Source organism: Leptopilina heterotoma, unplaced genomic scaffold (genome assembly GCF_015476425.1).
Source record: "Leptopilina heterotoma isolate Lh14 unplaced genomic scaffold, ASM1547642v1 Lhet_70, whole genome shotgun sequence".
Lineage (NCBI taxonomy): Eukaryota > Metazoa > Arthropoda > Insecta > Hymenoptera > Figitidae > Leptopilina > Leptopilina heterotoma.
The window spans coordinates 380,001-407,452 of NW_025111162.1; the positions used below are offsets into that span (position 1 = coordinate 380,001).

General features: G+C 29.3%; 1 protein-coding gene across 7 annotated transcripts in view; it reads right to left on the reverse strand.

Moving 5' to 3' along the window:
• Positions 1-4,312: 4,312 nt before the first annotated feature.
• The window catches only part of LOC122510539, a 253,126-nt gene continuing 229,986 nt past the window's right edge, over positions 4,313-27,452 (reverse strand). For 5 of the 7 annotated variants that reach the window (XM_043625278.1, XM_043625282.1, XM_043625280.1 and 2 more), the window contains 4 exons: positions 5,795-5,927; positions 5,612-5,695; positions 4,698-4,863; positions 4,313-4,612 (listed from right to left, as the gene is read on the reverse strand). In XM_043625278.1, the coding sequence (XP_043481213.1) occupies positions 4,406-4,612; positions 4,698-4,853 (363 nt within the window). In that variant the 5' untranslated portion in view covers positions 4,854-4,863; positions 5,612-5,695; positions 5,795-5,927 and the 3' untranslated portion in view covers positions 4,313-4,405. The remainder of the gene's footprint in view (positions 4,613-4,697; positions 4,864-5,611; positions 5,696-5,794; positions 5,928-27,452) is intronic. The other 2 variants (XM_043625284.1, XM_043625285.1) reach the window with 1 other exon arrangement.

Consider the following 27,452-nt stretch of genomic DNA (forward strand, 5'->3'; position numbering starts at 1 on the left):
TTTTCCCTTTTTTTTGTCGAAGTGAGCATGTTTTTTAAATTTGCCTATATAACCAGCACTTTTAGAACGACCTGGGGTGACAAATGCTAGCCCTAAATTTTCTCAATCCATTCATTCATCACTTCAACAAATATACCAATAAAATTTCCTCTTATATCTTCTCTTTTGTTCTTTAATCCCTGATATCGCATTTTAGGTGTCCACTGAAGATCCGCACTATTGTCACGAAAGTTCAGGGGTGACTTCTGCTGTCATATTATTCCAGAGCTAAAGCCTCAAAATTCTTTTCAACTTATTTAATTAAAAATTTTTTATTTATAATTCTATCACATCTTTACCCAATTGTAATACAAAATTAAGGGAAATTACAATCAATATGAAAATCAGTATTCAAGTTAGGTTCGAATTCTGAGTTTCATCTTCTTTGAGCTGTTGTTTGATACATACCTCCCACAAGGTATACAACTATTTATTATTAATTGCGAGTACTCAGAGATGAGTACACCTGCTGTAGACATACATATGGATTTGATTTTCTTTCTCTATTAGTTTTGTGCATCTGGGCGGTATGTGAGAGAATCGTGAATTGGATTTTTAATTTTATTACAAAAAAAGGTATGCTACATTAGAATTTTTACTGCATTTAATATTAAATTCTAATTCGACATTCGGTTTGGCTAACTTAATTCAGTTTGATGTACATCTGAACGAAGATATAGTTTCTTTTTTATCATTAATTAAAATAAGATATTTGTAGATTTTAGGCCATGTGTTAATGTTATTGTAATTAGATGAACCGTTGTATTTAATTGTTTAATTAATTTTAAAAAAATTAATTTTTTAAGAGGTGTTGTACGGTTAAAGATGTTTATTAGTCCAAAATATATTGCTACATGTTTTTTACGTAGTAGATTTGTTTTCAATACTCAACAATTTTTTAAATAATTCATTTTCTTCTATCTTAAACAATTATTCACGAATTTCATTATTAAACAAAATTGAATCAACAAAAAAGTGTTTAAAATCTCATCAAGATATAATAGTTACTTCAGCAGATAAAGGGAAAGTAACGGTTTTTATAGATAAAATTTTAGAATTATTAAATGATAAAAAAACTTATTTAAAATTAAAAAAAGATCCGACTCATAATTTTCAAGCATCATTGAACACATTAATTAAAAGATTTTTAAATAAACAATTTTTTAACAAAGACACATACAATTATTTACATTGTACTATCGGTTATGCACCGAGACTTTACGGATTACCGAAAATTTATAAACCAAATACTCCATTGAGACCTATCATTGTTTACTATAGTAATGTAAATTATAGACTATCTAAACTTATTTATGAAAAGATTTCAGATTTAATTCAGTTTTTTTGGAATCAAAAAATCTTGCGATTACGAAAGTGTTTTTTTAAATAAAAACTGTGGTTGTAAAAGTCGGAAATTTTCCGGTCTACGAATTTGGATTGTGGTGGCCTTGTAGAATTTCCGTTAAGGTCTTTTCTATCATCAATAATCGTCAGCCATATGACAACTTGGAGGGTGTGCTGAATAATTATTCGGTTTAATTTCTCCAAATGCGGTAACGTAATGTAGTCTGATATTTGCATAATTATGACATAAATGGTCTTTAATTTACATAGGTGTTTTATCTTTTATTTAAACCGCTGTAGAATTTTGAAAAATTGGAATTTTTTTCGTTTCAAAAATTCATTGATATCCATAGAATGAGAAGAAACTTATTTATTAAAAGATGTCATTAGAAGTAGATCATTTGAACTCCAAGCATTTTTTCAAAAAGCACCTTAGCATACTCTAATTTTTAGATATGTCAAAACTTCAAATGCGTTTAAATTTGGAAGCACCAAAAAATAGCAAAAATAGTTAAATTTTAGCTATTTTTTAAATAAAGTTATATATGTATTTGTTAATATTTGAGTATAAAAATTAAAAATAATTAAAAATAGTTATGAAGTCATACGTAACAAAAAGGAAGAATTGTATATTTTCCTTTTACATTTGTTACATGTGTGTGCGTCTGAAAAATCCGCGGGTCACTGTTTTATGTTATATCTTACAAATTGCTTGTTCCACACTTCCACCCTGAGGCGTTCAGGTGCCTGTCATTTTTGACAATGTACTATTGACAGCTTTGAAATGAGAAACGGCTGTAATGGTCGGTAAATAATAAAAACTGCCCTTAGGGGCCATCAACTGTCTATTTATTTTTGGTCCTGTGAATATAGTACATACTAGAAAGCAGATTTTTATTTTTTGATTATTATTTTTGTGTTCGATAAGAACTTATAATTTTAGTTTTATGAAAAATTCAAATGTATTTATATATGTATAAAATTAGGGTAATAGCAGAAAGAGAGATGATGCATAAACGTGATCACGGTGGTGAAAATTAAAATTACTGAGAACGTACATCCTCGTTAGAAGATCCGTCGTTTTGGACGCACGTTTCACATTTTTAGTGGCGGATTTCTCTTCTGACAGCCGTCTGGTCACATTAATGTCTAAAAACAATATAAGGGGGCCAGGACTCTTTTCATGTGAGGCAACGTGTCGTATTCGTTTTTCGCATCATGCCCCTTTCTTTTATACCACAACCCACACGATTTTGTGAAATCGCTATATTTACTTTCATCTGATAAATGGAATTTTCTTAATTACAAACATGACATTTATGATTTCCCTTATTCACTTTGTTATATAGAACTGACTTTGATAGTAGTATAATTTTTCTTTTCTTTTTTACAAATCTCTGTATAATTCCTTTCTTTAGGTTTCATGTAATTAAATATTTCATTTGTCAATCACTTGATTATCATTTTTATTTGCAATTCCCATTAATTGTGACAAGCATTCACTAAAGTTGCGATTGTTTGGAATTACTATAATATTTAACTATCAGTGTATGATATATTATTATCAAAAGCCATTAACTATATAGCTCTTCCAAACTATCGTAAATTCAAATTTGGAGCTTAATCGAGGATAGAACTTCGATCATATGAAACTAATATGAATTGTACATATTATTTACCTATTTTGCAAAAAGGTGCAATCTGAATGATAATCCAATTGTAAATTAGGGCTAATGATTTCTTTGAGAATAAAATATTTAGTTAATAATTTTACATAAACTTTTAGCTAGTTTGGTAATGAGTTTAATTTGGCAATTACTTTTCTTAAAATATAACCTCATTTAATTATTTAGGTCATAACTGAAAACTTCTTTGAGTATTGTTGTAATACATGCGTAAAAAGTGTAACTCCCTTAACTTGTAAATACGTTTTGGTATACTGATAAGGTTAATTTATGTAGCACTGATAAGCTTCAACAACAGTGAAACCAGAAACCTATATTGAAAGATGAAAACTCTTCCCTTTACTTGAAATGCAACAAAAACGAATTTTTCAAAAATATGTCAGATACTAACCCGTTAAGTTTTTTTGCTTTCAGGAAAGTTATTGCGATTACGTTGGAATTAAAAGTATTTAAACTTAAGCAGAACACATAGTAAAAATAAACTGACATGTTGAGTGCCAAATGAAATATCAAATATTTTACAATTTATAGAAGCTTTACTACAAAGACGATCTTTCTTTTCGGTGAGTCCCAATAGAATTAAATACTATATTTATGTTTTTATTTATTCTTCGCCGATGATACTGCATGTTGGGGAATTATCTTACGATTTCAAATTCAAAATAAGGCCGCACCTGTTGTTTTAACAGGTGCATAATACTGTATACTAGAATCGCCTTCCTGGCATTCTTGGATAATAATCGGGAATCTTATCCAATTGTAAGTACCAGGAAGCAATTTCCTTAGTGATTTTGAATTTCCACTTGAACGGCAACGACAGTCAACTAAAGCCGATAGTACTGTCGTTTGTTTGGTTATAAGCACAAGTTTTTATTCTTACTAATTTTTTGTAAAAATTGTTGAAGTTGTTTCTAAAGTTAGCAAACGCCAAGAAAAGTCCAAGCTCCATCTCGACAAGAACAATTTTTTTTTAATTTAGAAACGAAATTTATCTCTTCCTGAAATAAAATTACTAAATGACAATCAAATGAAAAATATAAATTTAAGAATAATTTATTCAAAAATATTTAATGATAAAAGTCCAAATTGCATTTTACATTTAAATATTAAAATGTTTTATTATTAAATATTCAAGAAATATAGGTTTTAACTGAAAATCAATTTTTCCTCCCATTAATAATTTAATTTGATTAATTCACATTTAAAGTTTTAAACAAATGAACTTTTTCCAAGTAACGTCTCTTTTAATGTTTCGTTATTAATTTTATTAACAAATCATTACAAATGTGTAAAATTATAATATACATATAGTTGAGTTTAAATCGTATTCTCTTGTCTTAAAAACTGAAACTGCCCTGAATGCCAATGGTTTGTTGTGGTTTACTATAAGGATCCTTTCTGACTCCTCCACTGATGCTTATACTGCCATGTTTATTTTTGTAAATTTTATGTCCTACGTCTACATTGTATGATGACTTCTTGCCATCTTTTTGTGCTTCGACTTTAACATGACCTTTTTTCTCTGAAGATCTTGCTACCCTAACCTTTTTGATATTTGAAAGATAAATCAATATAAATGCGGAATTAATTTTAAAAGAGTATTTTGGTAATCTTTTAATTAATACTCACTGGGTATGGTTTAATTTTTGGGTTCCACGGTCCTTGACCTGGAAATGTAGGAAATGCTGGTTGTTTTGGTTTAGGTTTATGAACTGGTGATCGATAAGCATTTGTCACTGCTAATGTAACAGCAATGAGTAGAAAAATCGCCAAGAAACCCTTCATTGTCTACAATCTGAAATTTTACCAAAATTTTTATTTTATTATTACAAACTGTTATTTTAAAATTTTGACGTTGCGGAGGGGATTCCTTTAAATCTGCTTGTTAATACAATCAATCAGAAAAATTATTAATATTTATATTCAGGTATTTATTAATAAATTTATATAGTTTACCCTAATATTTAAAAAAATTTAAATTTTAAAATAAAATAAAAATGGTGAACTTACTGCTGTTTACTGTTTAAACATTAAACTGCAAATGATAGATTTCAAAAATTTGTGAATAACTTATATACTCAAAATGGAGTACAACATTTTGTTATATGTTAATTGGAGATAATAAACATCTGAGCATAAGAAATCAGGTAATCCCCGGCTTATCATTATTGTTAGTTATATTATTATTAATTCATTATTTTTCTTCCTGATAATTTTTCAATTTGTTATAAATTCAATGAATATAATATTTATCATATTTGTATTATTTTTTATATTTCCTCATACACGCCGGATTTCAATTTTAAATTTAAACGCTGCACACTTAGATTCTCCTTATTTTTGTTAACTTTTTTGGAATGAATGAGAATCAATGTTTTGTTTTCGTTTTTGAATAGTAAATATTTAAGATAGTACAATTTTAGTTAGTTCAGTCCCTCTTTTCTCTATTATTACTTGTAGGGGATACCTCTACGTGGGATAAAAAAGAGAAATAATAAACATAAAAATGTTGCTAAAGTAGTAATATAAAATAAAAATCCCACGCCATGTCCACTCCAAGAATTGCCAATGCCCTAAAATTCTAGAGGTCAGAACGCTTTGGACGCTGGTCCTCTGGAGTGAGTTTCCTGTAAAAAGAAATATTTTATTAATAACGTTCTTCAACTATAACATCATATATATATGAGAAAGTATTAATTTTTACATAAAAATATTTAATGAAATACCTTGAAACATATTTCTGGAGTGTTTTTCCTCTTTGGTCGCCTCTTACGACACGCGGTTGAATTTACGGGCACCTGATATTCTTTGTTCGGCCGGAAATGCAACGGCCATGTTGTTTTTTAATTAATCTGAAATCTGAATGTGCAATTCTTGAATGGTCCATGTCGAGGGATTACCCGGCAAGAAGGCTGGAATTGATTGGAATTAAAAAAATGAATTCCATTTAATACCTGATTTTTCCAATACTTCGTAAGTCTACGTAAGGAATAGATAACAGCCAAGTTAAATACCTTTTTATTCCGTTCAAGCAAAACGTAAAACGGAATTCAAACTTATGTATTGAATATGAATAATATTTATAATTCTTTTTCAATAAATATTTAAAAAATAATAATAAAAAGTATTTTAAATTGAAACTAATAAATCATTTACTGAAATAAAGAAAAATATAATAGGTTAAATAAAAGATTTATAAATGAAGAACACCTAACCTAAAATTTGAAAGAGAATTACTGCAATTCAGAAAATTCAAATTACGTGAGAGATGCGTGTCATTCTTACCTACAAAGGTTCGAATGACATGCATATCAAAAACTCGAAGAACTTGAACTGATTATTAATCACTTTTATTGACATCAACAACATAATTGTAATCTTCTTATTTATTAAAATATAACAAAGTTTTAATTTGTACCATATTATATATGCACGTAAAGCCGGTTAAAAAAACAAGCACATTACAACTTGTTACAAATCTGACTGAAATCACCTTGAACAAAACCATTTATCTCTTTTCTCTTTTCATCGTTTTTTTCAGTAACCATTTTGATTGGTTAATTTTTTGTTTGCCTAGAAAGTGTTTGTTATTATTATATTTGTTATTAACCTATTTCTATAATTAATTTTTTATTTATTTTATTTTTTATGTCTTATTTATTTTAAAATTAAAAGAAATTAATTAAATTAAATTAAATAAAAAATTATTTAAATTTTTAATTCTATTCTATTCTTTTTAACAGAAAACAAATTTACGACTGATAATAGCTTTTAAATTTTAAAATTATGTGGAATTCACTTTGTTGGCGATTTATCCTACTCCGTTGAACTAGAAAAAGTGGAAAAATCAGGTATTAAAAAGAATTAAAAATTTTCACCTCCATGTACGAACGTGAGATAACTTTAAATCCATCCAATTCCAGCCTTCTTGCCGGGTATTTCTTCATTTATCAATCCGATATTTAGAACGTTCTTTCCACATTCCACTATTAACATTTCTTCCCCATGTAGTTTTACAATTTTTACAACAAACAAATCTATGAGACGTTCTCTGTGAGAGTAATCCTGAATGTCTACGAATTCAGTCCGTAATTAGTCCGCAACAATTCAAATTTATGACCGGTGAAGAATTCTTCTAAAATAAGTACGGAATTATCCAAAATCAATATGTAAAGAATACGGAATCAGTCCGTAACAATCCGAGTTTAATCTAGTTAAAAAAAATTAATCCGCAAAATGTCCGGAGCAATCCGAACTCTAAAAGCTAGAAATCCGGTATTAGTCCGCAACAATTTGAAATTAAATGTGGCAAAATCCAATTCCGAAAGAAGTACGAAACAATCCGAAATCTGTATGCTAAGAATCCGAAAATTGTCTGCAACAATCCGGATTTAATCCAATTAAAAGGTAGAAACCGAAATAAATACGAAATAATCCGAAATCTGTACACAATGAATCCGACATTAGTCCGCTTCAATCCGAAATTATGTCCGACAAAAAACTCATCTAAAATAAATACGAAATAATTCGAAATCAATATGTAAAGAATACGAAATCAGTCGGCAATAATCCGACTTTAATCCAGTTAAAACATTTAATCCGAAACAAGTATGGAACAATCCAAAATCTGTACCGTCAACTGGGGCTATTTTGTGCACGCGAGGTTTTTAATGAATAACATTATTAAAATGAATTATTTAAATCTGCTATTTTGTTAAATTAAAGTTTGATTACATGACAATAGAGAGCACCAAATGTTATTATTTAATTCTTTGTCAGTTGACAGAAAAAAATTTCTAATAACGGAAAATTTGTGTCAAAAATTTTAAAAGTTCGGAAAAATTATACCAGACCTTCTAGACTCTTAATGTGTCTCAAAAACTGAGTTAGATATTTGTTGTCAATTGTGTTGTGATGATACATACGTAATGCGCTAACTTTTTATTGATTATTTTAAGAGAAAAGTGGAAAAACTGAAAAACCAGGATTTCATGGGGCTATTTTGTGCACTTAAAAAAAATCAAATGTTTTTCAGAAATTTGTTATTTAGTAAGTAAAGAAGATTCTGTGTATCATTTTTATACATTTTTGTCTTACTTTTCAGTCAAAAAAATATAAATACGTCAATTAAAATCATTAAAACGATTAAAACCTCAACCGGTGCAACGTAACCTCAAAAAGTAAACTTTAATTAATATTTATAAGTTTTTCAAATTAGTTTTAAAACTATTACTCTCGTTTCTCTTAAAATAACTTGAAAAGTATATTAGATATTAAATTGTAGAGGTGTGCAAAAAGCCCGAAACGTCAGGTCGGGTCGGGCCGAATATTTTTCGAGTCGGGTCGGGCTGAGCTCGAGCTTTCTCGATGTATCGGGTACCCGAAAATTTCGAGAACCCGAATGTATTCGGGTACTCGAAAATATCGGGTTCTCCGAAATTTTCGGGTACCCGAATCTATTCGGGTTCTCGAAAAATTCGGGTACCCGAAAAATTCTCGAGAACCCGAATGCAATCGGGTCACCCGAAAATTTCGGGTTACCATTAACTATAATTAAATTCTTAAAGAACTATGCGATCAAGTTTGGCATCCTATTTTTGTGTTCCTACAAAAATGAATAACCTTGATTTGATTTTGGCTAACGCATGCTTAAGCGATTTCGAGAACCGGAATGTAGTCGGGTACCCGAAAATTTCGAGAACCCGAATGTAGTCGGGTATCCGAAAATTTTGATAACCCGAATGTGGTAGGGTACCCGAACTCAGTCGGGTACCCGAAAGATTTCGGGTATGTAAACAAGCTCGACCCGGCCCGAGCTCGGCCCAAACCCAAACTGATCAAGCCCGACCCGACCCGAAAAGTGAAAAGCCCGAAATTACCCGGTCGGGTTTCGGGCTTTTTGCACATCTCTATTAAATTGTTATCTATTTAACCTTCAAAATATTAACTTCAAGTTTTTGAAAAATATCCTTCAAAACGATTAAAAAAGCTCCTATTGAAATGATGTTTTAAAGTTATTTACAAGTGTTTAAACGATAATTTTATAATTATATTAATATATTATTATAAAATATATATTAAAAAAATTGGACAAGTGCGAGTTGTACTCGCACTGCAATGGCGGGTTCCGTACACAAATATTAAAACAATACTTGCAACATTTATCGGTAATTGGTAGAATTAAAATAAACAATTAAAAAAATATATTCAAATCATTTGATAAAAAAAATAATTTAAAAAAATAAAGTATTGTATACATCTAATATTGTAAACAATAATAAGCAGAGGAATAAAATTTTCAAAATTATAGTTCCTCTGCTTATTATTGTTTACAATATTAGATATACAATACTTAGGTCTGTGAAGCTGGCCAAACCACTTTCATAAAAATGAATTTGAATTATACTATTAATTAGTGCTCAATTAGTGCTATTTTTGTACCATATTGCCGAATTTAGTGCTCAATGTTTATTTAAAAAAAAAATTTTATAACGAAAAACGCTTTAAAAACGTCAACAGAATATTTATAAATAGCCTATTATTTAGTGCTCAATTAGTGCTCAAAGATTAACAAAATAAAAAATTTTTTTATTAATTATTTATTTAAAAAAAAACTTATTCGAATGAGTGAGTAATCCGCTGGCCAGACCATAACGAAAAACGCGTTAAAAACACCAACAAAATATTTATCGATAGCCTATTATTTAGTGCTCAATTAGTGCTCAAAGATTAACAAAATAAAAATTTTTTTAATTAATTATTTATTTAAAAAAAAATTATTCGATTGAGTGAGTAATCCGCTAACCGCACCATTACGACAGACGCGTCAAAAACAACAACAAAATATTTATCAATAGCCTAAAATTTAGTGCTCAATTAGTGCTTAAATATTAACACAATAAAAAATTGTTTATTAATTATTTATTTATAAAAAACATTTTTTCGAAAAAGAGAACACTTTAAAAATGTTTTAAATTTGTTTTATTAATAGCCTATAATTTAGGGCTCAAATAGTGTTCGCAGATTAACAAAATAAAATATTTTTTTTAATTATTACTTATTTAGAAGACAAACTTATTCAAATAAGTGAGCAAACCGCTATCCGCACCATTACGAAACACACATTAAAAACGCCAACAATATAGTTATCAATAGCATATTATTTAGTGCTCAATTAGTGCTGAAAGATCAACACAATACAAAATTTATTTATTAATTATTTATTTAAAAAACTAACTTATTCGTCTGACTAAGCTATATGCTAACCGCACCATTACGAAAAACACGCTAAAAACGACAACGAAATAGTTATCAATAGTCTATTATTTAGTGCTGAATTAGTGCTGAAAGGTGAACACAATTCAAAATTTGTTTATTAATTATTTATTTAAAAAACAAACTTATTCGTCTGACTGAGCGATCCGCTGGCCGGACCATAACGAAAAACGCTTTAAAAACGCCAACGAAATATATACAATTAGCCTATTATTTAGTGCTAAATTAGTGCTCAAAGATTAACACAATTCAAAATTTGTTTATTAATTATTTATTTATAAAAAACATTTCTTCAATAATTCTAGAATTCCTGATAGTTTTTAGAAATAGTTTCGGCAATTAAATGGTAAAAAATAAGTTTTTTCATAATAGGGGGCCAACTTCACGCAGTCCCTCACTATTGAAAAAATAGATTTATAATTAGAGTTTTGAGTTCTTTTAATAGAGTTTTAGAGTTCTCTACATTTTATTCGAATAGTTCTGATAATCCGAAGTCTTAAAAAAATAATTGAAAACACGAGAATTTTTCAAAAAATCTAAAATGTTACACGGAGAGACCCACATTCGTAAAAATTACTAAAAATGGTTGCAATGACCGGAAATAAGGGGACTTTTAGCATAATGTGCTACAGAATTAGATAAATTTACAAAAGAAATAGATAAATTTGCTACATTGAAATAGCAAGTTTTAATATTTTGTGTAAGAGTTGTAAATGTAGCAAAAATTGATTATAGTTTTCTCTAATTTAATTAGACAAAATCTGACAAATGAAAACATTTTCCACTAAAACCTACGATCCACTGTAGTAATTTTTGGTGAGCAAGTGTGGCTAGCGAGTGCAGTCATATGGCGCCTGCATTTCTATTGGTTGCTAACTTCGTCAATCTCCGTAAATGAGCCGATGCCATCCGATCATTGACAGTGACTATGTTTCGCGTATGTAAAATAAATTTGGATATTATCTACAATAATTAAATATAAAGTGAAACGTAGGTCGTTCGGTATCTCAGAAATTGACCATTATAAATTAATAAACTTTGCATTTATTCCTGTCCCAAGAACTATGTCTTATAATAAGTTGTTAAAAGTAAATTGCTTTCTCGTAAGTGCTGTAAATTTTCATCATTCAATATATAAGGAAACAAAGATGTATACTTTCAGTGAAATTCGTTGTCGTGCGTGCAGTTGTGTATTTGTGTATTAATTAACCGCGTCTATACATATAAGTGAAATAAACATGTGTGTGTCTTCAAATATTTATACAACAAATATATAAGTGTGTGTGTGTCTGTGTATGTAAAAATCCTTCCAGTTTGTCTCCATTAGTCAAGAATTGACGGGAAACCGGCGACAAAAATCCGTATTTTTTCTTTCACTCTTTCTTTCTGCATTTACAAACGACTGTAGTAATTTTACGTACACAATGCTTCTGAGTTTACTACAGTTATTTGGAACTATTGGACGAAATAGTAAGAAACTTTGCTAATTTGGTAAACATTTGTCGGGATTAGTGACTTAGTGTAGAAAATAGTAAAAAATACAAAAAGTCCCCTTATTTCCGGTGGTTGCAATGTGAAAATAGTAAATTCTAGTGTGATTTTATACAAAAATTAGTAATCTCGGTCTCTCCGTGTACGTGACAAGAGTTCTGATTAGAGTTCCGTTAGCCCCCCATCTAGATCGATAAAAAACTCTTATAACAATTTTTCAGAACCTAAAAACTACAAAACTTTCATGTTTTAAAAGAAAATTTTTTTTTCAATTGAATGTTCTATGAGTTCTAATCAGATTTCTGTGAGCCCCCAATAGTGTTCGATAAAATAACTATAATAACAATTTTCTTAAGACCCAAAAACTACTGAATTACAAGACTTTAAAGTTTCAAAAAAATTCATTTTTTTGTTAAACTTAGAGTTCTAAGAGTTCTGATGAGAGCTCTGCAAGCTTTCAATAGTGTTCCATAAAAAACCCTGAAACCAATTTTTTCAAAACCTAAAAACTATTAAACTACAAGACTTTTATGTTTCAAAAAAAATGTCTTTTTTTTAAATTGAAAGTTCTATGAGTTCTGATCAGAGTTTTGTGAACCCCCAATAGTGTTTGATAAAAAACCCTAATAAGAATTTTTTCAAAACCTAAAAACTACTGAACTACAAGACATTGAAGATTCAAAAAAATTTGTTTTTTTTAAATTAAGAGTTCTTGTAGTTCTGATCAGAGTTCTGTAAGCCACCCATGGAGTTCGAGAAAAAACCCTAATAACAATTTTCTCAAAACCCAAAAACTACTGAATTACAAGACTTTAATGTTTGAAATGAATTTGTTTTTGAATAATTGAATAAGTTCAAACACTCAGTCATGTAAAGTTGGCACTAATTTTTAAAAAAATCAAAATTTTAACAAGAGTTCTGGGCCCTTTAGCAATAGTTCTAGAGTTCTATAACGATTATTATTTAAATAGTTCTGATGATTGATAACAAAAAAAGCGACAATGAAAAAACTTAGTGTTAACTTTGCATAGCACTATTATTTATGCAAAAAAGAGTTTTGTCCTCATATTCTGAAAGAGAATAAAGAGTTCTACAGTTCTCTACCAAAAGAACAAGAGTTCTGCAAAATTTCGAAAGTTATTAACAAATTAACCCCTTGTCAGTCAACGAGATTTCCACTGTTGGGGCCAAAAGTATGTTGAAAAAATTTCTAATGGATTTTTATGAAACTTGGTACCTTAAGGTTTCTAGGGTCCCTATTAACGAATCTGACATTAGTTTTCCAAAATTCAAAATGGCGGATCCAATTTGACGGACAACGAAATAAAAAATTGATCAGATTGACTTGAAACTGAATACTTGGGGATTTTCAGAGTCGCTGATTACGAATCTGAAATCAGTTTTTCAAAATTCAAAATATCTGATTCAATATAGCGGAAAATATTTTAAAATTTATTGAATTTATTTGAAACTGGTTAATCTGACATCAGTATGATAATTTTTGGTAAAATCAAATGTCGTTAAATACCCTGACATAAGCTGGTGAATTTAATTTTTATAGTTTATTAAAATTTTTATATATTTTTTTACTTTTATTATTTTATACAGGGAAGGATGGGGCAAGGATAGTAAGTTGCTTTTATGCTTAAACGGCTTGCTCAAAAATCAAGTAATTCATGGTATATTCGCATTTTAACACCAAAAGATAGTAGTAAAAATTGGAAGTCAATCTGTCATCATTTGCGAAGTTAGGAGCTTATTTTTGAAAAAAGTCTATTTTGCTAAAATGCCAACGTTATGTTTATCATATTGTTTTCTACATTAGAGTTTCAGAATATTTATTTACGTAAGTGTTTTCCGGAGTGGAATTTTCTGCTGAACATGAATATCGTATTCATTTTCAAATTAATTCACGTTGTTCCATAAAATTTAGAAAAACAGAAATATGGACTTAAGGGGCAAGGATAATTAATGATAATACGGCACGGTAAAATCCTGTTAATGCCATTGCAAATTTTAAAAAAGTGTTTAATTGTTCATTTTAGGTTGATATACAGAATGGTGCGTAATTATACACTACCCTCGGGAATTATAGGTACGGCTGCACACGCACGGCCCAAAAAAATACCAATCTTTAAATCACGATATTTTTGTAAATACAAATGTCAGAAAATTAACAAATATACCATTCGAAAGATTATACAGCCACACAAAAAAAATAAAGTGTCTTGATCTGGGGTCAAGACATATGTATTCCGATGTATTTCGATGCGCTGAATCCGAATCCGCCATCAGAATTTGGCCAATGGGTCCTGGTTTCGCCCTAACCTCAAAAATACCCTAAAATCCTTAAAATGATCACTTTTGAATTATCAAAATTGAATCTAACCGCATATTTATAATTTTCTAAGATCCCTTAATTTAAATAAACTATTCTATAAGCTTTTTAATTAAAAATTCATATAAAACATTAAATTTATCGAACCTAACCTCAAAAACACATCTAAGATTCCAAACAAACAAATTATACCATACACAACGCAATAAAAAATAGGAAAGCTCATAAAAGTTACAACTTAGGTGTTCCTATGATTGCTGATTACAAAGCCGGTGTTAGTTTATCAAAATTCAAAATGGCGGATCCAATATGGCGGACAATATAATTAAAATTTGTTTGGATTGGCTTAAACATCGTTACTTGGGGGTTTTCGGGGTCGCTGATGACGAATACCATGTCGGTTATAATTTATAATATCTAAAATAAATAAAAAATTGCATAATTTATATTTATGAAGAATATTTATTTAGTTAGAAAATAGTGAATTCAGGGAATAGGGAAAACTTGACCTCGTTGTTGTAGGCAGGATTTATAAAATTTTATTATTAAATTTTATTTAAATTTTTGTTTGTAGATTTGTAATAAAGGAGAAATTAAGTAATTACCGGTCTTAAGTGAAAGGGGAATACATTCTAAGGTGAATGAACTTTATTATTTATTTTGTTTTATTTTGTTGATATTAAGTCGATTTATATAGAACATACATAGCAACCGAACTTACTAAATTATTTATATATAAAAACTATATCATAAGAAAAGATTTCTTTATAGTTAAATAATTGTGTTAATAATTATAATTTAACTTTGATTTATTAATTTATTATTTTATATATTTATCCTACGAACAGAAGATAAATATATCTTATTTAGTAGTGGATAAATTAGAAAGAATAAAAAGCTGAATTACCGAATAATTATTGGAGCAGATTCTTCTAATTTAGTTACAAAGCGACAAATTTTCTTAAAAATAAAATATAATATTTAATTAAAGAGAAATTAGATTACATAATTTTCATTCATAAAATCTATTACTATATGTTGTCAAAACAGATCTTATCAGTTGATATAGTTCGACGCGTGACTCATTGTTAGATGATCCTTAAATTTGGGAAACAATGTCCTTTTAAATTCAACAATAACATTCTTTCTATTATATCAAACATATGATACAATAATGAGAATTGTCAAATACGTAAGTGTGAGATAATTCTCATGTTTGAAACACGTAGGTTTTCAGTATATCACCGTGCAATGGGCTATTAAATCAAAATAAAGGAAAAATATATAGATATATACTTCCCTCGGTCTGTTAACTAATATACGTATGTTTCAACCTTTTTTAAATCAAAATAAAGGAAAAATATATAGATATATACTTCCCTCGGTCTGTTAACCAATATACGCATGTTTCAGGTTTTTCGGGACCTTTGATAACGAATCCTATATCAATTTTAATAATCTTAAAATCTTACGAATTGTTAGAAAAAATTGATAGAAAACAATTCGTAAGACTTTAAGATTATTAAAATTAATATAGGATTAGTTATCAAAGGTCCCGAAAAACCGCGAGTAATAAATTTGAAAAAATCATTAAAATAATAAAGATCGCCATTGTTGCGGAAAAAAGAGGAGAAAAAAAGGTGGGATCTTGGATTGCGAATAGAGAAGGGTCGATAATAAACGGATTCGTCGATTAGTTTAAAAAGGTATATTTCCTTTTAACCTTTTGGTTTTCACAAACGTAGAATTTAACAGCGTAAGAACTTACAAAAAAAAGAGTTGAAAATAGAATAGTATCTTGCACGTGGCGAATGACGTCGTTGAGACTAGAGGTTTCCACGTGGCAAAAATGGCGGCAGGTGACGCTCACGTCAGAACAGGTGACTCTCAGCTCCACTCAGCAAGACGAGAGAAAAGTAACTGAGCAGTTTGGCACCGACATTTGAAAAAGAGGGGGACAGGATCTGGGCGGAACCTTTGACACATCACGAGACCGATCTACCAATCCCAGACATAATGAAAAGGAGGCCAAAAAGGCGAAGAATAACGAGAAACAACGAGAGCATCCAGAATTGGACTCTCCCTAACAGAAAAAACCATAACAGCCATATTGGATCCGACATTTTGAATTTTTAGAAACCGACATGGGATTCGTAATCAGCGACCCCGAAAACCCCCGAGTAACGATTTTCAAGCCAATCCAATCAGATTTTATTTATATTGTTTGCCATATTTGATCCGCCATTTTGAATTTTGATAAACTAACACTGGCATTGTAATCAGCAATCATATAAACACCTAAGTTGTAACTTTCATGATCTTAACTATTTTTCATTGCGTTATATTTTTAGATGTGTTTTTAATGTTAGGTTCAATAGATTTAATGTTTTATATGAATTTTTCATTGAAAAGCTTATAGTATAGTTTATTTAAATTAAGGGATCTTAGAAAATTATAAATATGCGGTTAGATTCAATTGTGATAATTCAAAAGTGATCATTTTAACGATTTTAGGGTATTTTTTGAGGTTAGGGCGAAACCAGGACCCATCGGCCAAATACTTATGGCGGGTTCGGATTCAGCGCATCGAAATACATCGGAATACATATATCTCGACCCCAGATCAAGACACTTTATTTTTTTTGTGTGGCTGTGTTATTAGATTCTACGATTAATGGTACATAACTGAAAATTTTAATAATTTATACAAAGATTGCAGCAATTAACAAATTTGACAAAAAAATTTTAAAAATAAAATTTTTTTGGAAATTTTTTCAACCTCTGCACATTTTTTAAAAATTGTAGAAAAAATTTGAAACTTTTATAAGTGTGATCATTCAAGTCTCATCTTTAATTTAAGACCAAAAGAGTTGAAAAATATTATTCGGTTCGTAAGATATCATTATAAACGTCCGAGCATGTTTTTTGACAAATGCATTGAATTAGTCGATTTTGAACGGTTTTTGGCTGAAAATGCTCGGCCGTTTATAATGATATCTCACTAACCGATTAAGGGGGAGTGACACCTTTGAGGCCTCTTTGGAACCTGTTTTTCATGAATTTTTTTAAGACACGGGAATAAAGTAAACAAAATTTGGTTTTGAGGGATTTATTTGTTAACTTTTTAAGTTTACAAAAATATATTTATACGTAAAAAAGTTTAAATTTGTTGCCTATAGAGGGCGCCGAAGTTGGTCTTCTTTCTCTGCAGAGCAAATCGGTGGGCAAGATTCCGGTTAGACCGTTTAATCTAAATGAAAAATTCAAAGTTTTTCTGAATCTGAGATAGATTTAGCTTTCGAGTACGTAGGATTTTTAAGAAATATTAATTTTTGTGTATTTAGCAGTTGTTTGAAGTAAAAAGTCGATTCTTAAGGCGAAAATTTGTCAAAATATCTGTTGCCAAAAAAAACAAAGAAACCAAAAAAAAAAATACTTTACGTACTCGAAAGCACTAGTAAATTCCTATAAAAAAACTTGTTTTGGCTAGACTGCCCACCGTTTTTAAAAACGTTATTTCGAGAAAAACGCGTTTAAATTTTGAAAGCACTTGAAGCGTTCTTGGAAACCTTTTGCTGATTTTGATTTTTTTCACACAAAAAAATTTCTAAATCATCCCTAATGATATAATTTCTATTCTACACATTATAAAGTATCGTTTAAAGTAGTTAGACAATGTGAGTTCTCGGTGATAGTTCGCAAGGCCGCCGCTAGAGGCGCCACTAGCGCTGCAATCGGTGAATGGCGCGCGTTTTTGAAATTAGTTCGCGAGGCCGCCACTAGCGCTGCAGTCGGTTATGGCGCGTATATTTGAAATTGTTAAATTTCTACCTAACCCTTTTTACACCTTTCACTTGTGGTGGGGCTGTGATCACCACCCACCAAGAGGTGGTGGGGTCTTTCGCGAATGGTGGGAGAGTGGACGGAGCTATGAAAAGCCCGCGAGATCCGCGAAGCGAATCACTTCGCATATCATAGCAGAGCACCATGCAGAACTCAGCAGCAGAGATGGAAAGCAGCCCGGCAACAACGATTCTCCTGACTTCGGATGATGATGATATTTGGAGTCCATCTCGCAGCGCTCTGTACCGGGATGAGGAACTTTTGAATTGGGAAGACTCTGACGATGCTGTTGATGATGTTTCGGACCAGTCGAGAGCTGTTGATGATGTTCCGGGCTACTTGAGAGTTGTCTGGGTCCATGATTCGTCTACACAGACGGATCAACAAGACGATGAAGCTGAAAATGTAATTTTTTTTAATTTTAAAAGAAAATTCATACTTTTTTCGAGTATAGTATGAAAAATAAAAAATTTTAAAATTTTCAGCTTCGAGCAATGAGTATGTCACCAGTCCGTCCAATTACTCCGGAAGCAGCTATTTCTCCAATTCGAGTTCCTACTTCTCAATTTGATGAGGATAAGGAGAATATATCGGAGGAGTGTACCAAATGTTTTTGCAGGCGTAGGCGCAGGGACCGTAGGCATCATCGTCGTTGCCATTACTGTAGGCATCATGTTCGAGATAATCATCATCGTCGTCGTCAGAGTCATGATCATCGTCGCAATCATCATCGTCGTGATCGTAATCATTATCATCATCATCATCGTCGATCCCATCAAAATTTACGAATTTAAATTTTTTCAATTTTCATATGAAATTTAAAAAAAGAAAAAAAAATTCAGTATATTTTTTTACATTTTTTAAAATAAAAATATTAAAATATTTTTTTAAATAACAATACTTTTTTTCAATTCTCAACTACAAACAAAAAAAAATGTCAAACTATAAATATTAAATAAAAAAAGAAAATTATTTTTCAAGAAAATATATATACTTTTGACATTTTATATAACCTAAAACTATTTTTATAAACATAACCTCAAAATCATTTTTTAAACTAAACTATACAAATTCATAAACTATTGTTAATTAAAAATTTTTAAGAATATAACCTTAAAATAGTTTTCTAAATAAAGAATGCAAATTATTTAACTATTATTAATTCATTATTTGCAATTAATTTCTTTATAAAAAAAAGTAAAATTTTCCATTGAAAATATCAAAACATTGAAAATAATACAAAATCTTTTAAGGTTAGAAGTAATTTGTTTACAAAGGAAATAATAATTTTACAATTTTAAAATTATAATTTTTAATTTACTAATTTTTATAAAATTATACTTATCGTTTAAACGTTTCATCATTAATAATAAAACTCATGTTGTAAACAAAAACATTGCACATTGACTTCTGCTAACATTAAAAATAAAGATCAAGACTGTAGCTATACTGTATAGATTACACTATTGATTGTCACTTAAAAAATCGATCTATTGTGTTTCCCTAAATCACCGCTGTGGCGCAGTTTTGTTGGACAAAGTTGTGAGCCTACCGTTATATGCAGCGCATTGGTGTGAGGGAGACAGAGTAACTTTCTCTCTTACACTAGTTGCGGCTGCCAGTGTGACGTCAGAGCAACGTGAGACTATCTTAAAGCTATGCGGCAGCATACTCATGAGACTAGCTTAAAGCATCAGGGCCGTCGCACATGCGCTGTCCATTTCATGTATATGATTTTTCATACGAATATACCTTTAAAAAATATATAGACAAAACCCTCTAAAATTTTCAAGTATGTGGCGCCTGATCAAATTTCAAATTCGAGGAACACATAAACAAATCTGTCAACATGATAGAGATGTAATGAATAAAATCAGTATTAAAGCGATTTTCAACTGGAATAGTATTTTTCTTTTTTGATAGGAGAATTATTTAACTTTAAATTTTCGTAAATATTATTGTATTTAGCATTAAAAATTTATAATTGTTATTAAAAAAATTATTCTTTTATTGTTAAAATTAAAAATTATTATAAAAAATTAGAGTTACTATTAAAATTAAAAAATGGAAAGAGCAAAAGTGACTGCGACTGTGACACACACTGTTTTAAAAGATCCAAGAAAATCGGGAAATGGATACAGAGAGGTAATGGATTTACCATTACCAAAATTTACATTTGGTGCTAATGTGTTGTTAATAACAACTTTACAACAAGAATTTCAAAGGAGAGCTCGAGAAGTAAGTATTTAATAATTATTTTTAAAATATTTAGTTATATTTAATGAAAATATTAAAACAAGAAAAAAGTATAAATTATTAAAATTAAAATAATAATAAAAATTATGTTTTAAATTTAAAGTAATAAGTAATATTTTTGAAAATTATTTTTATAGTCTAACAAATTTTAATAAACAAATGAAAAAAAATGTATTATTATTTTTTAACAATTTTTTTTATAATAATAATTAGATGTAAATATTTCTAAAAATTAATAAAAATAAATATTATAGATTCCTCAGGAACTGCGACAGGAGGAAATTGGCAGGTATATTTCGAAAGCACCGCGCATACCAGACCTGAGAATATTGCCAGAGCACATAAACTCAAGAGCGAAAGCATTTGCCTACATCAAAGAAATTGAAAGTAAAAGATTTTTTTCTTAAATGTTTAATATATTTGAAAGTTAATAGTATAAATTATTAAAAACAATAATTGGTTTTTCTAAATTCAAATTTTTAAAACATAGATAGTGTAACATGTAGTGAGTAGACTCTTATGTTGTTTGACTTAAGGTGCATTCAGAACTTGGCAACCGCTTGAATGCATGCGTGAGCGGTAACAAGCTGTGGGTGTACCGTAAAGCAGCACGCATTGGTGTGAGGGAGACAGAGATACTCTCTCTTACTCTCGTTGCGGTTGCCTACGCAAGCGGTGTCCAAGCTGTGAACGTAAGACTACGCAATGTGTTAGAGAGAGAAAGAGTAATCTTAAGCTGTTTCCATCTCTCTCACTCTTATAGAATAATGGTTCTTTTACTGCAATAAAGTTATGAAACCATTTTTTTCCGTTTTTCATACAAAATTTATTTTTTTAACAGGACAAGGACCAATTTCCTCCAGTAGCAGAACCGGTTGCACGATTTCCGCTACCCGTAGAAGGTGAAATTTTTCAACCGATTCCCGAAGAAATGGGTTCATCTTTTGTTTCATCCAACAATCTTTTTCCACATCGTACTCGACTGATTTTTCATAATAAAATTGAAACGCCATCTACATTTTTACTACCAGCACCACCAAAGAAAAAAATTACCACCTTTTCACTATCACCAATGTCGCCACCACTCCACGAACAAATCGGCAATAATTTAGCACCATTACGAGAATCATACGCACCCGACTCACCACCATCACCATTAAATCCAACGCCATCTACATCCAAATCTACACAAACACCTGATTTTTTTTATACAGAACAGAAAAGAAATATAAAATTAAATTCTAAGAAATTGACTCCTCCACGAACACCAACAACACCAACCAAAGAGACTGAAATCACTGCATTAAAAAACAAAAATACAAAATTACAATTAAAGGAACCAAAGTCAACCAAAGACGATTTAAAGTGAGACGCTTCTCTTTTTCATTTTTTTAAAGCAAAATTAGTATTACTCATAATATTTTTATATGATAGGTTTTTTTATATATATTTAAAGTTATTATTTTTATACCAAATGTGAGGTTATTAGGTTAAAAGAAACTATTTTTATATTAATTTTTCTATATTTTTTTTATATTCTATAAAGATTTTATAAAGACATTTTTTTATACCAAATGTGAACTTATTAGGTTAAGAAATTCTATTTTTTTTATATTAATTTTTTCATTATTTACACCAAAGTTATATTTAGATTAGAATAAGATTCATTGTTTATATATATTAATTATTTTATTAAAAAAAACTGTATTATTGTTGTCAAATTCAGACTGAAATTAGGTTAAGATAATTTTTTTCCCTTAAAAATGTTGTTTTCATATAGAAAAAAATATTTTATTGAAATAAATTTTTATATTTGAAATGTTTGCTTTTATTATTACTAAAATAAGATTATGTTGAGGTAAAATAATAAAAACTTTGTTAAATTCATAGTTTTTGTTTATTAATTGACATTAAAAAATTGAATTTTTTTTTACATTAAATGGTTGTTTTTGAATTCAATATTATTATAAGGTCCTCCAAGGTAGACCAATGTTAGAGTATTGTTCACAGCTGCATCTTGCATTGCTATCCAGGTGGCGCTCTTAACTTCAAATACTTTGTAAAATCTGGCAGGCAGGAAAATGTTGAAACTTTTGTTTAATTCAGCAACAATCCTATCTCCATATTTGGATTGAACTTTTTTAAGTTTTGTGACAGTGAATTCGCTTCCTGCAGATAGCTCGGACAGCGGCTTCGTGGGCAAGAAGTTACTCTCCATCCGTCCAACAGCATTGATTTTTTGGAAGTCCATGTTGTTTCTCAGGCTTGTCCTTGGAGGTGTCTGTCGTTCAGCTTGCCCTTGGAGGTGGTTGCCGTTCAGCTTGGAGCAGTTGAATGAGAAATCGTCTTTTCGCGTTCCCTTTTAAAGCCTTTCCTGGCGAGATAACCCCACCAATTCATTTTCTCTCCCACTCTAAATTGCGCAGAATTATATGCTCAAGAGAATTGATCCCCACTCATCACGGTTACCCCCACTCTATGAAATATCCCCACTTTACTTTTTTCTCGGTGCTGGCACAGGTTTTGGTGGCCTTGACGCAGGCTCTGGCTTTGATTGTCTTGGTGCTGGCACTGGTTTTGGCTGCCTTGGTGCTGGCACTGGTTTTTGTTGATTTGAAGAATTCATTGTTATTATATAAACTGTCTAACGATTAATGAGCATATATACTGAAGACGACTTAATTTATACCCTACTTTTATATTTTGCGCATGAGCAATAGTCTTAAACTAATATGATGGGATAAAATTCATAGACAAATTCTTATAATTTCTCCTAAAAATTTTTTTTCATTAATATAAATGTTTAGAACTTTCATAATATTCTTTAAGCGATTCAGTAGAACTCGCAGTAAAATATTCACTGTCATTATCGACTTCATCAACACCTCCATCAACATTTCTTACAAAACATTCCTTTGCAGATTTGAAAAACCAATTTCGTAACATTAATCCATTACTTGCTGCACACCATTTATTACATAGAGTATGATAGGTACATACATATGCCGATGATTCCAATTTAAGTTTTTTAAGCAAAGGACAATTAAAATCTTCAAGGTTTCGTACATTAATTACATATCTTTCAAGCAATTTCTTTTTCTCCAATACCTTTACATAAATCGTACGAGCACCAGCTAACAAATCTTGTAGAAGTGATTGTAATTGGTCATATGGCACATCGCCGGCAGTCCATTTTAGTCCATGATAGTTGTGCATCAACCACGTATTTTCACTCTTATATCGTCCAGGTAGAGAACTCCAACTGCATGGTGGTTCAAACAGGAATACCATCGGTTGAGCATCTTCTTCGAGAGGAATAATGGCCAGCTCCTTGAAGATGAAGTCGTTGTAGGGTTTCTTGAAGCCTTGGATGTCCACAATGAAGTCCATGGTTACAGCAGAATGAGAATTTCTGTGTTAATTCTTCACTTTTATACTAGCGGTTTACCCCCACTACTTATGTTACTTTCTTAACCAGACCGCTGATTGGTTTATACTGTATAATACGATCATGAAGAATCAAGCAATATGCCGCTGTATTAGCGGGAAAATTTACACTAGATTCAAATTCCAATCTCACATCTACAGAAGCTTGTTTGAGAAATTCATTTTGCTTTGAGCAATCTATAACAGCCAATGGTGCATAATCTTTAAAATCTTTTCTAGATAATATGGGCTCAGAATCTTTTCCATAATATGACTTTTGAAAATTACAATACATGTCATAGAGTATAGAGAATTTGTTTTGATTAAAATTTAAATTTAAACTACCATATGGATAGTACTGTGAGTTTAGAAAAAGTTTTACGTTTATGAGATTACAGGCATCAAAAAGGTTTGCATATCTTGCATGATTATCTTTTCTATTTGTTTGAAAACCAAGGATAACATATCGAGGTTTCTCGACCTGTGTAGATGTCCGTTACTCTACTAGTATCATCAAAATTTAGATGACCAGCATTCTCAGCATACATAAACAGGGTGTCTACTGAAAATATGACTTCAAATTCTAGGACATTTTCAGGACATTCCAGGAAAAATTTCTTATTTTTCCAGGACATTTATATTATGTGTAACAGGGTTGCCACAAGTCAGGGAAGTCAAGAAATTCAGGGAAAAGTCAGGGATTTTTACTAAAAGTACTGAAAAAAATTGAATTTTTAGAATTTATAGGAAAATTCTGAATTTTTGTGTTTTTTTTTGTTTGCCTTATAAACTATGAAATTATCAAGAATTCTAATACAAACCCTTCAATTTTTTCTACTTTTGACAATAATTTATTTGTAAATAACTTCGCATAAATTCAATTATATTCAAAAAATTTTTTAAATTCTCGACAAAATTTCAATTATCTATATAAATAATAAAATTCTTCTCCAAAATTCAATTATTTTCAAAAAATTTAATAAAATTCTTGGCAAAATTTCAATTATTTTCAAAAAATTTCCTCATTTCAATTATTTTCGATATCTACTATTTTAATAAAATTTTCCAAAAGAATTCTATTATTTAAACAAAATTTTAATAAAAATTTAACAGGAATTCAATTACTTACCAATTTCTTCGCATCAATTCAATTATTCAAAATTTTTTAATGAAGTTTCTCGAAAGAATTCAAATATATAAAGAAAATTTTAAAAAATAGTCTGAAAAATTCAATTTTTCCAAAAATTTAAAATAAAATTCTTTGCAAGATTTAGTTCATTAAATTGCAATTTTAATAAAATTTTCCTATACAATTAAATTGTTTTTAATACAAATAATACATTTTTTATGAGAATTCAATAATTTAATAGAATTTGAATAAAATTCTTCGCTAGAAATCAATTATTTTCTTTCTTGAGAATTTAATTATTTTTAAAAATTTATTTTTAAAAATTTTGATAAATTTTTGAAAAAAATAAAATTCTTCTAAGCAATTCAATTATTTAAGAAATTTTAATAAAATTCTTCCCAAAAATTTAATTTTTTTTTCAAAAATAAACATTTTCACAGGAATTCAATTATTTAAAAAAAAATTTTTTCAAATTCTTTGTCAGATTTAAAATATTTTCAATTTTTTAATGAAATTTCTAGATGAAATTTAATTATTTTTAAAAAGTTTTAAAAATTCTGAAAAATTTAATTATTTAAAAAAATTTGAATAAAATTCTTCACAGAAATTAATTATTTTCATAAATAATAATATTTTTCTCTGGAATTCAATTCTTTAAAAAGATTTTTAATAAAATTCGTTGCAAGAATTCAATTATTTTCATAAATAACAAGAGTTATCGCAGAATTTCAATTATTTTTATAAAATTTTAAATAAAATGATAGAAAATTGCATTTATTCTTACAATTTTTTTTCTAAATTCGCCGAAAGAATTCAATTATTACTAAAAATTTTGATAAATCTTCATAAAAATTCAATTTTAAAAAATATGCAATTACTGAATAAATTATTGATTTTTGTATTTAAATAATTGAATTCTCGGGAAGTTTTCTAATAAAAATTGATTAAAAAATGAATTTCACTTAAAAGTTTAAATTATAATTGAATATTAAAAACATTATAGCGTGAATTTTCAGAAATACATAATTAGATTTTGAAAAGGGTTAAAATTAAAATCTTTGAAAATTTTGTCTGGAAATCAGGGAAAAACAAAATTAAAATTTTCTGGGAACCCTGTGTAATATTATTTCATATTACGATTAACATAATTTAAATTAACCTACTTGAACAAAAATATCTATTTTATTATAAAGAAAGTTAAAAATTAATATTGTATATACCAGTTTCTTTAATCAAATGACAAATTAAAATTATTTTTTGATGGATCAAAAAAATTATTTTTTTAAATTTGAGAAAAATTTTTAAATTATTGAATATTGAAAAGCAAAATATGGTAAATTCAAGGACAAAAGTTCAAAATCCAGGACATTTAAGGTCATTTCAGGACATTTTTTCAAATTCCAGGACATTTCCAGGAATTCCAGGACTTCAAGGACCAGTAGACACCCTGATAAATTGATTAGGTGTTTGTGAAATGTAAAATTTCATGTTGGTTGAGATACCAACATTTTTGCAACCATCAATTTCAACACCATTAAGTTCATAACGTATATCATTAAATAAATGGCAAATTCCATTGCTAGTTATTTTTGTGTTTGTCACATTGGTATTATCAGGTTTTGAAATTCTTCCATGTATATGTAATGTACTTTTACAGGGTAAAATATACAAATCTTGATGTTGTACTGCAATTCTAATCTCATCACTGTTATTAAATGCTGATGAAACATATGGTTGATGAGAATGAATCTCATAATGTGCTAATGAATCATCATATTTTACAGGGCTTAGTATATTCAAAGTCTCTGCCATTTTGATTGCAACAACAGCAAATAAAAAGTGCACTTATAAAAGGTTTTATTTTCTTCTTCTTCTCTCTTGACGAATTTTCAGACCGAGCTGTTTCAGAAAACGTATGTTCTGAGATGTTAATCTCTTGCGAACTGGATCGAGACTGAATGTTTTCTGACATTTTGACTCGTTTATATAACTTCCACCAGATTTTCTGTCAAACACAATGCCCATTACGTTGTTTTCACGTGTAGTCTAATTGTTATTGTTTCATCTCTGAAATTTACTAAATCTCCGTCCTGATCAACAATTCTGAGTTGAATATTACGTATTGTCTTCACGGCGACTGGAAGATAAATGACGTGTGAAGGTACTTCTACAATCTTATATCCAGCTGGTACTATTGGAAAAAACTCGTGAATGGTATGGACTTTTTTATTATTAATATATGCACCAGTTGTAATACTACATTCTACTCGGATAGAATTTACCTTGAGTATAGATACTGGTAAATCAGATGTATGAGTTTTATTAGGTTCTAATTGTCGTGGTGCAAATCCCAATAGCTGTCCAATAGAATCTTTTTTTTCAAAATTTATTTTAAGACTGCTTCGTATTTCACTACGTAGGGTATTATTATTAGGTTTTATACTTATAGCTTTAGTTCCATTAGCAACAGAATGTTGAATATATTTTTCAATATCTTCAATTTCATAACTGCCAGGTGGAATAGTGATTACTTGATTACCAATATAAAATTTATTATTTCCTTCATCAATATTAGGAATTGAATTAAATGTTAAAAGTTCTACAAGTCCAAGAATATAGTTTTTTT